A 12,603-nucleotide genomic window follows, 5' to 3' on the forward strand; every position below is an offset into this window, starting at 1 on the left:
TGCTTGAATTAGCTAAATTAAGTAGCCACACATTTTGTTCCTTGGGAATATCAGAAATCTTGTCTCTCGTCTTAATTAATACTTATATCATACCCCATATCATATATATATGATATATCCCCCCCCCCAATTCTAGATTAATGGTCCATTGAAATGAGAAGTATACCTATCTACTGTCATGGCTCTAAGGAGGAGGAAACCAACAATCAACGTAAGTGTCTGTGGCAGAATAAAAATGGATACGAATTCTTTGACGCTCCTCTCATTAGGAGGTGGGTCTATTATCCTGCCCTTGAAAGTGAGCTGACTCATATCTGCTTTGAGTGATAGAGTATGGCAGAAGTGATGTTATACCCGTCCAGGGTAAGCCTTTCAGTGGGCTGGCACCTTCTACCTTGGTCTCTTGGAGGTCAGCCACTGTGTAAAAAGATAGATGACCCTGAGGACTACAGTGCTGCGGGAAGTTCAAGCCACGTGGAGAGGCCCTTAACGAAGAGATGCCGTGTGGAGACAGAGGCCGGGAACATCCACCTGATGGCTATTGGGGTGAAGGAGCCCGCTTGGCACGTGGTCCTCCCATCCCACCTGCCCCAGCTGACAGCACACGGATCAGAACTGCCCAGCTGAACTCTTTTGGAATTTCTGACCCTCAAAATCATGAGCAAAAATAAATTATTTTTTTAAAGCCATTAAAACAATAGATAATCAGAACAACCTAGGTTGAGAATTTTAAAGAGACACAGAAGATTGTGTTGCAAGCCTTGGCATTTATATAAGGAGATTACCAGTGGAAATGTGAGCAGATTTCTGCGGACCCAAAGCTCAGAGAACACGTACAAAGAAAGAGGGTGCTATTGAGACTGAAAAGCAGAGTAGTTAAATGGAACCGTGGGAGGAGAAAGAAAAACTTAGAAATTTCTCTTGGAGAGTGTAGGAGGAATTACGGGGAGAGAAATACACTTTCCCCTTCCTAGAACAAAGGAGGTTTCACTGAGTGGGCCGCAGGTAGCTGAGATGTGTTCTGCTTATGGGTACCCATGGAAGTGTGGGGCTGTCCTTCTTCAACGGGATGCTCTCTGTGTCTGACTAGAGCTTCGGCTATACCACTTTTTAAAAAAAACTTCTTTAATATTATTTACTTTTTAAAATTTAAAAATTTTTTAAAACATCTTTATTGGAATATAATTGCTGTACAACTAACAGCTATACCACTCTGCTGGGAGAAAGAGGGTGCTGAAGAGGGTGGAACTGCCCCATCTACCTTGAATCAGTTTACGACTTCAGGCTGCTACCTGGTAAGCGTGGGGCCCCTACTGTGCTATCTCTCACCCTAGTAGCACCCCAACTATTGGGCCCAAGCCCTTATTCTCATTTCTTCTCTGCCCACCTACCCTACTCTGCCCATAAAGTAACATAACTTCAAATATTCTAAGTTTTACTCTATTAAATAATTACTTAATACATTTCTCCTGATTTATATAAATGAAAAAATTACAAATTGACTAAAAGTATATTTATTGTATGCTCCAGTTTTTGGGAGGGCTGTATCTACAGCATACTGATTCCATGACACTGGAAGAGAGAGCCAACATAACCTTTGCTAAAAATATATGTTCTAAAAAGATGTGAAAGGTTGGATTTGATTGTATGCAATGTCAGACGAAACAACCTAGGATTTCATAGGAATGTATGCAAAGCTGGGACTTGGGTTCCACACACCAGTTGCTCTCTTTCTGGAAGGCACAGATGTGGATCTGGAGTAGCAGTTGACTCCAACAATCTGGGTCCGTGGGGTGATGTAACCACCAGAACCACGCACAGTTATCTTGGGCCACATGCAAAGAGTATAATGTTAAAAAGAGGGAGGTGCGAATCCCATTTCAGTCTTCACTGAACAAACCATGCCTGGAGTAGTAACATGTTCAGGGTAGTAGGTGCACTTTACGAGGTCATTTTCACAGTTTATCCAGTGCTACACAACCCAGAAAGACGCTGAAGGGATTCTAAATCACCCCATGTGAAAATGTACTGAAGGAATGGGGAAGATTTGGCCAGGAGACCAGAAGATGGAGTAGATTCATTTTTAGGGCTGTTCATTCACGGTTGAAAGTAACAAGAGGCGGGGGAGGGCTCAAGTGGAAAGAAATTTTTTTCAAGAATTAGAGGAGTCCAATAAAAAGGAGCTTGTGGAGTGTAAATTTCTTGTTCCCGAAGGTTCCAAGCAGCAGTTGGGGGATTGTCCTGGTACAAGCTTAGATATTAAAAAAGAATTAGACCAGTTAACTCCTGAGGTTCGTAAGAATCCCATCAATAGGAAGGGTGTATTTGATCATCTGAAAATTAATTCAAGCTAAGGTGTTAATCATGAAATGTGTTTTTTCCCAAGAAAATTTTTGTTTTACTAAGGCGTTCTAAATCAATAATTCTACTACCGTGCCCCCATCTTGTCCCATAGCAAACACTGGTGATTGATCAATCCCCTATTGTCTTTCTGGCTGGACTGGGACCACACCTCAGGAACAAACAGTGTTCTGGGCAACGGATACCATCAACTGTGTTGGCATAACAGCATGAAATCTGTTTGTTATCCCTGCAAAGCCAAGGAAGAAAGGTCTGAAACAGGAAAGCCTCATTACCCGAAGGTAACTTGTCTTGGAAAAACCCACTTAAGGTGAGTTACTTAAAACAGGAGCTAACATTTCAAAGTAAATAGAAAAAATAAGGGGTGAATAGAGCTTTATCTTGAAAAAAAAAAAAGTGGAAGTGAATATACACTCATTCATTTCATTTCACAAGCATTTACCAGGTAGCTACCATGGTAGACACCATTTTCAGCCCTGGGGGTACAGTAGTGAATAAGACCCACAAATCTTTGCCTTCAAAGAGCTCCCATTCTAGTGGGGGAGGCATTTATAACACAAATAGACGAACAATTATTAAACATCAGGTCCTATGAAGAAAATAAGACAGAATAAAGTGATGGGAGCTGCTAATTTAGGGAGTGTGGTCAGGGACATTTTCCTCAAGGAAGCACATTTGAGCAGATCTGGGAGTGGTGTTCCCAGCAAAGGGAATAGCAAGTGCAGAGGGCCTAGGGAAGGATCAAGTTCACCTGTTGTAATAAGAGCAGGGAGGCCAATATCATTGGCGGGAAGTTCAGAGTTGTCTCAGGGCCAGGGTGCATAGGGTCTGGTAGGTCATGGTAAACAGAAAATATGTTATAAAAATTTTCTTACTTTCCATTATGGATATAATTGTCATAGTGAGCTAATTCTTAGAAACAATCAAGAATAAATTATGCCCATTGGAGGGGATTTATATATAATTTTTCTGCAAAAATTTTAATAGCTCAGAATGATCACCTTCACTTGACATTTGACATGAACTACATAATTATAAAAAGGTGACATTTACAAAATTAATTAAGGGCTTCATACATTTTTCCAAGAACCACTCTTAATCCTTTGATATTTAACTCATTCCCTTCGGTATTGACGTGTCACCATCCTTGTCAGTTTTTTATTCTTTACTTGTTATTGCCAAAACCTCGTTTATCACTGGTTTTGAATGTGATTCAAACCAGTCTCCACCATCACTTCCACTGACTTCATGGACTCCTGAATCTTTTACACAAATTAAAACTTTGATTAGCAATCCGTTTACATATCTGCATTTTGTTGTCAGATGTGAATCAGAGAGAGATCGTCACACAGAGGTGGACTTGCTGTACACTAGCATTAATTGGAGAGTGGGGGGATGTTTGAATGGAAACCAGTATCATAACCAGTCCTCCCTTGGTTTATATTTTTGGTATCTCAACTTTGCTTCGCTGGACATCTTTGAATCTTCGGGAGCTCAGAGAGGTCGATCACTCAGATAATGAGGCCTCTTTGGTTGCCACATCAGGTACTGGGGCTGGAGAGGGAAAGGACAAGAGGACAGAGAATTAGGGAGAGTTTCCTTTACGGAACACTATCTTTTCAGGCAAGAGTGCTCTCTTTGCACAGGGAAGCCTGCTCACTCCCAAGGGTGCTGGCAGGAAGCTACGAGTCGCTGTGTGCCGACCAGTGGAGCAGGCCTTTGCTGGCTTCCTGGCATTGTTAGGATGCTGGCTGCTCGCCGCAGGAGCTTGCAGAAGGTGATTTCTCAGAATGGAATGTTCTTCCCGGGACGTGCGGGTATTTTACATCAAAGAACTGTAAAGTGAGCACAGAGCCAGTCTGGATGGAGCTCATTTCATCTTTAAGAGCAGCCCATCTACATTTAGTAAAGTTTTCATTTTTATTGTTCTTAAACAAAACAAAACAAAACAAAAAAACCCTATATAAACACTGTGCCATTATGAGAAATAGAAAGAAAATATCATCTTTTAAACCTACTACCCAAGCACAGCAGTTGGTTCATCCTGTTCCAAACTTTGTTTATATATTCTTATTTATTGTGATAATAATAAAAATTATAGTGATGAGAACATTTATTGACTTTTTTCTGTCATTTTCAGTTGCATCATTTAGTCTCCATTAAAATCCATGAGGTAGGTCATTATTACCTCCAATTTTACAGTTGAGAAAACTGAGGCATGGAGTGGTTGTCCAAGTTCAAACTACTAGTAACTGGTGGGTCTTGAATCCTGGCAACTCTAGACATTTCTTTCTTGACCACTATATTATTGCTTTATATTTTGCATATAGCCAAGTCCATATATTAGAATTAATTTATCTTCAATTATAATAAAGACTATTAAGTCTGAAATTCAGATGTTGATTTTAAGAGTACTGATAGAAAAAGTAAAACATTGAAACTTTCAACATTTAAGTGAATTAACCATATTCAAATCTAGCATCTTTATTTCCCCCTTATTCTACTTATATTGTATAAAATAGGGTTGTACATAAAATATATACTATATATTATATGTGTATACATACATTCATAATAACTCTAAAAGTATCATGATGACAGGGACGGTGTCTGTCTTGTTCATAGCTATGGAATAGTGACAATCATGTAGCATCATTTGTTCAGTTAATAATTACACCAGTTAATCTGTTTTGCATTTTTTTTTCCCTTATACACTCTGGAACTTTTTCCTCAAAATTCCCAGTTCAACATGATGTTAATAGATAACATTGAACAAAAAACTGTTTGGTCTTCATTGAGTTTGAGAAATGTTGGTTGAAAAACAAAATACTGCCTAATATGCATTGTGAAGTTATAATATACATCCTTTCAAAAACTTATTTCTGATCATGTAACTCTCTTTTTTTCTTTTCTTTTCTTAGACCATTTGGGAGACTAGAATTCCACTGAGGACACTTTGGGAAACACTGATCTACAACTTACTTCTAGAACTCCAGGACTGTAGGTTTTCTGCTTCTCTTTTTAAACTCATCTTGAACTACTATTTAGTCAATTAGTGTCTCCAAAATAACTGGATGTTGTATGATTATTCATCAGTATTTTCCTATTCCAAGTTGAATAATAAAAAATATCAGAACAAAGCAAAGCCCCAGACATTATAAAGATAAACTTTAAACCTGATTTAAAATGAAAACAAATAATGTTAGAAGAATTGGTTAAAAATAAGAATTAAAATGGTTGAGTTTTTTACATGCTGCGAAAAACAAGTATTTTTTTTTTCTGGGACATTTTTGTGTTTTTTTTAACCATAATCAACTATATCAAAAAATTGTTTCATTGAATGAGAATACTACCTAAAAGCTAATTTTAGTCCATACTATTCATGGAGCTGCTGAAAATCCTTATTTCTTATCCATGGGCATTATTGAATACCTGCACTTATTTTATACAGTTGTTATTTCATGTTATTTTTGAAGGGCCCACATTACTTCATATACTTGTCCAAGTCCTGTTTCAAAGTTGAGAGTGTTATATTTTTCCATTCCAAATAGATCACTAGGAATACTTAAATGAGAAAAGTATGAGCTTTCTCTGCATTAGAACATTTGGAATCAGCACCATAGACAATGAGTAAAAGAGGTTTCTGAAAACTGGCCACCTTTGAATTTTTAGAGCCAAGAATGCTGAATATAAACTTACCTTTTTTGGTCTCAATAAAACAGAAAGAATAAATCTCGTTTTGTGATTTTTAAATAATGTGTACACATACATAGTGAAGAGGCCATGTCTGACACTCCTGAACATAACTCGTATGAGGCAGTAGGTGGCTTAGGAATGTATTCACGCTATATATTAAATCATTCAAGGGCTGAATACTTCTGAAGTTATTTTAGTCCATAGAGTTCAAATCTGAGACCATATAGGCACACCTCATTTTATTGTGCTTCCCTTTATTGCTCTTTGCAGACACTGCGTTTTTTTAACAAATTGAAGGTTTGTGGCAATCCTGTGTCAAATAAGTCTTTTGGCACCATTTTTTTTTTAAAAGATTTTTTTGATGTGGACCATTTTAAAATTTATTTATTTATTTATTTATTTATTTTTGGCTGTGTTGGGTCTTCGTTTCTGTGCGAGGGCTTTCTCTACTTGCGGCAAGCGGGGGCCACTCTTCATCGCGGTGCGCAGGCCTCTCACTGTCGTGGCCTCTCTTGTTGCGGAGCACAGGCTCCAGACGCGCAGGCTCAGTAGATGTGGCATGTGGGATCTTCCCAGACCAGGGCTCGAACCCGTGTCCCCTGCACTGGCAGGCAGACTCTAAACCACTGCGCCACCAGGGAAGCCCCATGGCACCATTTTTCCAACAGCATTTGTTCATCTTGTGACTCTGTATCACATTTAGATAGTTCTCACAATATATCAAACTTTTTCATTGTTATTGTATTTGTTATGGTGATACGTGATTAGTGCTCTTTTATGTTACTATTGTAATTGTTTTGGGGCACCACGAATTGCGCCCATAGAAGATGATGAACTTAACTGATAAATGTTCTGTGTGTTCAGACTGCTCCACCAATTGGCCATTCCCTGTCTCTCTCCCTTTCCTTGGGTCTCCCTATTCCCTGAGACACAACAGTATTGAAATTAGTCCAGCTAATAACTCTACAATTGCCTCCAAGTGTTCAAGTGAAAGGAAGAATTGCACATCTCTCACTAGCATCAAAAATGATTAAGCTCAGTGAGGAGGACATGTGAAAGCTATAGGCCTCTTGTGCCAAACAGCCAAGCTGTGAATGCAAAGGAGATGTTCCTGTAGGAAATTAAAACACAGCATCCATTCTGCAGCCCGTGAATCGAGGACTACTTTAGACTTTCAAGTCTTGTTGTCTAAGAAATAGATCTTGTAAGGCTGTAGCTGCCCTAGGTTGTGATTCCTCTGATGGATCTGGGCGAAGTAAATTGAAAACCTTCTGGAAAGGATTCACCATTCTAGATGCCATTAAGAACATTGGTGATTCATGGGAAGAGGTCAAAATATCAACATTAACAGCAGGTTGGATGAAGTTGATTCCAACCTTCACGGATGACTTTGAGGGGTTCAAGACTTCAGGTGAGGCAGTAACTGAAAATATGGTGGAAATAGCAAGAGAACTAGAACTAGAAGTGAGCCTGAAGATGTGACTGAACTGCTGCAATCTCATGATAAACCTTTAATGAAAGAGTTGCTTCTTATGGTTAATAAAGACAGTGGTTTCTTGAGATGTAATCTACTCCTGGTGAAGATGCTGTGAAGATTATTGAAGTGGCAGCAAAAGATTTAGAATACTACACACACTTGGTTGAGAAAACAGTGGCAGGGTTTGAGAGGACTGACTCCAATTTGAAGTTCTATTGTGGGGAAAATGCTATCAAACAGCATTGCATGCTCCAGAGAAACCCTTCGTGAATGGAAGCTTAAATTGACGTGGCAGACTTCCTTGTCTTATTTTAAGAAATGACCACAGCCTCCCACCCTTCAGCAACCACCACCCTGACCAATCAGCAGCCATCAACATGGGGGCAAGACCCTCCCTCCGCCAGCAAAAAGATTACAACCTGCTAAAAGCTCAGGTGATGGTTAGCATGTTTTAGGAATGAAGTATTTTTAAATTAAGGTATGTACATTGTTTTTTCAGACATAATGCTATTGCACACTTAGTAGACTACAGTATAGTGTAAACATAACTTTTATACATACTGGGAAACCGAAAAATTCGTGTGACGAGCTTTATTGCAACATTTGCTTTATTGTGGTGGTCTGGAAGCAAACCTGCAGTATTTCCAGGGAATGCCTGTGTTAGGCTTTTATTCAGCTACTTTAAAAAATATTTAGAGAGAGGAAAGGAAAATTGCAAAGGACCTTAAGGAAACCTTAAGTTGTTCTTTGAAAACTCAAATTTGATTTTTCAAAGTATAACTTTGAAAGTTAAAGATATGACTCTGATACAAGTATAGGGACATATCAGAGATCTGTTAACTTTAATAAGGGGATCCATAAGGGGATCTATAAGATGATGATTAATGAGGGGATCTATAAGATGATGCCCTTGGTTCCAAGAGCGTTTTGAGGATCTGAACATTTGCAGGCATTTAGAAAGAATGTTAGTATAAGATTGTTAGGTTAGATGCAAAATTGGTTAAAGCTGCACAATGCAATAAAACCATCAACGGTGAGGTTACCTTTTCCTCTGGACAGATTGGACAAAATGTGCCATGTTAACACGTAACTCCACACTGTCAGGAATCTAACTAAGAGTGAATAGCATGTCAAACACAAGTCCATTTTTTTAGGGAATTAAGCAGCCCTTGGGTGGACCTGTGAAAAATGTGTCGTGACACTGAAAGGTCTCGCTTTTCCCCTTAGTACCAAGTTTTGAGTAATTTTTCTGATAATCCGAAAATGAAATTTTTTGCTATTGTTTAACTCACCGTCTGATATAATTTTGACTAAAAACCATCTCAGCTGCTTCTGGGAGTGGAGAGATTAAAAGAAGGGAATGGGGAATCTTCTTAATTCGAAATTCAAAATAAGCATCTTTCCCAGGTGACTGTTCACTCCATATCAAGGTCAACGGGCAGGAGAAATTAACAATGGAAAGAGTGCAAGACAAACATCTCCAGGGGAACGAAGCAAGTACGGGCTAACAGCCTTCCCCTCCCCCAGCAAGGCTGCCTTTATTTAAAGGCGGTAGCGTGGGTGCATTCGCTCTCTCATCTTTTGTAAAGGTGGCTGGGAGTGGAGCTCGGGCGGGCTGCTCTTGCAGAGGAAACCCCATCTCGCGCACGGTCCCCCCCAGTCACCAGCTAATGCCTGGAACAAATTCTCCACCCGCCCTGCGTGGGCTCACTCATTCACAGCTCTGCAGTCCGGGGCTGGGCGCTTCCTCTTCGGGACTGAAATAACAGAGTGCAGACAGATCTGGTGTGATGCAGCTAGCCCTCTTTCAGAGGCTTTCCTTTTTCCTGGGCAATAAACACACACCCACACATCCACACCCCCAAAACAGCAGCTATGTTCCCCTCCCCCTTCTCGTTCCCTTCCAGCTTTTTCTGAACGGTCTCTGAATCTCTGCGAGCCTCCATCCCTAGAGGGAGGTAGCTCTGTAAAACTGGTAGGAGACGTCTGGAAGAAAGCAAGTCCCCCGCGGATTTCAGCACCTAGGCAGAAACAGTCAGGCTTTCCCGGGGGTGGCGGGCACCGGGAGGCCCGGATAAAGCGCGGCGCCCGGCTGGCGAGATTGGGGTCGCGCGGTCACGCTCCAGGTGCCCCTCGAGGGGGTCCCGGGGGCCCGGCCCTGCCGCCGCGCCCCGCCCAGCTCTGTCCCCGCAGCCTCGCGGGCTGCCGGGCTTTGTGGTTCGCCCGTGCGGCCGGGCCCCTGCTGGGGGTGTCGTTACGAGCATGTGCAGACAGCAGCCCAAGGTAGAGCGAGTGTGCCGGGGAGCCCTGAGACTTGCCTTGCAATGCCATGTTTGTGTATGTGCTCTAACTCCCGGAGAGCAATCAGGGAGACGGCTCCCCGGCCGGACTTGACTGATGTTTTCTTGTTTCTGTTTCAGCCTTCAGGATAATTCCTTCAGCAGCACCGCTGTAACAGAGTAAGTGATTCTCGTCACTAAAACAAGATTTGCATGCCTTTCTCAGGAAGCAACTATCGGGAAGGTATCCTCCACCGTTTCCAGCCGCTCTGGGTACTAGATGCATTGTCTCCTGTAATCTGGGGCTGTGAAGACCGCGAGACGTGGGGACTGATGGGGCCCAGAAATCTTTACAGGTTGAAATCAGCCTTTTAGCAACTACGGGAGAGCTATTAAAACAAACTGATGGCCTGCGGGAGCTCAGTGCTCCAAAATATGTGTTCTTGGAGTTCAGATTTAAAAAAAAATAAATCTCTTTGACATGTCAGTAGGGAAGCTTTGTTGTATTTTGCCAACGTTGGTGTCTGTTTTCATGGAGCATGCTGTGTACATTTACGGCAAATAGGAGATGGATGTGAAATGAGTTGGATTCCAGCATGTGATAAATAGGCTAAACTTAGTCTCACCCTCTGCTGTGTACAGACTTTTAAGACACAGTAGAGTAAACTTTTCTTGCATGCCCTTTGTCAATTTTGTCTTCTGCCCTCAGAGATCTGGCTATAGGAAGAATGCGTTATCTAGTCTCATGGTTAAAGCTTTCGATTGGGACGACTAACACCGTTCAAACATGGAATGAAGGAGTGAATATTTTACTCAAGGCCAGCATGCATGGTATTTTTTTATTAGATATTTACAGTTTGTGGTTTTAATTCTTGTCGTCCCTTCCTTAATATGTTTTTCTAATACTATGTTATATGTATGTGTTAAAAATTAACAGGTAGTATATTATGCTAATACTATATGTAACTGATATATAATTTACATATATCCATATATGTATGAAATATCTATACTTTATTTAGTAGTCTTTCTCTAGGCTAACTCATCATGTTTACTTCCGGGACCTTATGATAGAAGTCACTCTAAACAGTTTTTCAGGAAAAAGGGGGTATAAGGTTGTATACTCAACTACATTTAAAAACGCTGCAAGTTTGATACAGAAGTCCCGGTAACTTGGGAGTTATTTGCTAAAGTTCCCTAAAAGGCAAATAAATTATGTGAGTTTCAAGTCACTGTCACAATGACTTGGTGATGGAGGGCTACAGGGCTTCCCAGGCCCTCTTGTTTTTCACATTCCTTTGTTTCTCTGTTTGGATATGCTGCTCTCTCAGTGTTGAGCTTTGGGCTCACTTAAGTTTAGTTACTTTTTTTTAAAAAAAGGCCCAGGGTTGATTTTAGAAGATCCAATGTATAATACTCATTGGGACCTGCTGTGTCCCGTTAATGAGATTGCTTGGTAACCGTGCTACAGCCTGGCTTTTCTCAAAGCCTAAGAGTGGAGAGAGATGCAGGCCAAAGTATGCAGGCCAAAGATGAGGCTGTGACTCCCTGGTTCAGGTGCACAGGTATTGCTCTCCTCCTTTTGCTGTGCTTACAGCACCAGATGCTGTCTGGGCCTGATTCTCAGGACCCCTGTGTGGCTGAATCCCCAAAGTCAGCCATAGGCATAGCAGCTTCAAAATGGAGTTACTTAGTTCTAGATTTCACATGGACAATTTTTAAAAAATGGTTTCATCGTTAGATGCTGGGGAAAGTCTGGTACCTTGTCTTTGGACACTCCCCAAAGAGTTCTGATTGCATAAGATCCTGTTGTTGTTTTCACAGAAGTGACAGTGATTTATTTTAAAAGGCACTGAGTGACAATGGGAATGCCATCTGACTAATCTAAAAATCTGAGGAGAACATTTGAAGCATACCAAATCTTCATAGGTGTAACAGTACAGACGAGGGTCATTTAAAGCTAGTCATCGTCTAATATAGTATTTTCTCCTCCCCTCAGTAATATGAACTGTTTTCCGTGGTTCTTTGGGCATGACCCTAAAGTCAGCAGGACCAGGGTGCACTACACTGAGACAAAGAAGTAGCGTGTAATCAGTAAATGTTCACGTCTGGTCTCGGCATGCACAGAGGAGGCACTGGCCTCTCTTATATGTTTTAGATACGAGAAAACGTCCCCTTTCTCCTATCCCCACCCCACTCCTACTTCCTCCTACCCACATGTACTTATCTTTTTTAGTGCCTGAAATTCTACCTAGAGATGATTTTGTTTTTGGATGAAGAACTCTGGTGGCGACCCTCATTAAAATGGAAATTAAAAAGTCTGTGCCCCTGGGAGGTGGATTCAAATTGTCATTAATACTTTAATATAAATTATGTTATCAGCTAGTCTAACCTAAGAGGGTTCTGCTTAGCCAGCTGGGGGTCTTATAAAAGGGGAATTGGGAGGGACTCAAGGACGTATTTTATGCTTTTCTCAGTTTCTCCCATGCCTGGCCCTGTCTGTGCAGCTCTGGACCAATTCAGTTTCTTTTGCTACCCAAATTCTTCTGAGATCAGAATGGCCTTGGCCTTCCCTTCTGTATCTGCAGCGCCCTTTCATCTGTTATTTTTCCATGGTCATTTCCTCTGTTGCCCTGGCTAACCCGTTATTTGAAATGAAGCCTGCCCAGCAATGAATTCTGCAACAAATTAGTTAACATCCAAAGCAGTAATTCTCAAAACCAACTGACTATCAATATCAACTGGGGAAGGGAATGGGGGCTTGTGAAAAATCCAGCTTCCCAGGCTTTA

The 12,603-nt window shown here is 41.0% G+C and overlaps 1 protein-coding gene across 4 annotated transcripts in view; it reads left to right on the top strand.

The window, feature by feature from the left end:
• Positions 1-9,851: 9,851 nt before the first annotated feature.
• Positions 9,852-12,603, top strand: part of FAM13C (family with sequence similarity 13 member C) — a 132,533-nt gene continuing 129,781 nt past the window's right edge. Inside the window, exons 1-2 of one of the 4 annotated variants that reach the window (XM_082425559.1) lie at positions 9,856-9,871; positions 9,955-9,993. In XM_082425559.1, coding sequence (XP_082281685.1) covers positions 9,864-9,871; positions 9,955-9,993 — 47 coding nt within the window. In that variant the 5' untranslated portion in view covers positions 9,856-9,863. Of the gene's footprint in view, positions 9,994-10,525; positions 10,645-12,603 lie in introns of those variants that run through there. The other 3 variants (XM_082425560.1, XM_082425558.1, XM_082425561.1) reach the window with 3 other exon arrangements.

Source organism: Balaenoptera physalus (assembly GCF_965194825.1).
Source record: "Balaenoptera physalus genome assembly, chromosome: 14".
Classification (NCBI taxonomy): Eukaryota; Metazoa; Chordata; class Mammalia; order Artiodactyla; family Balaenopteridae; genus Balaenoptera; species Balaenoptera physalus.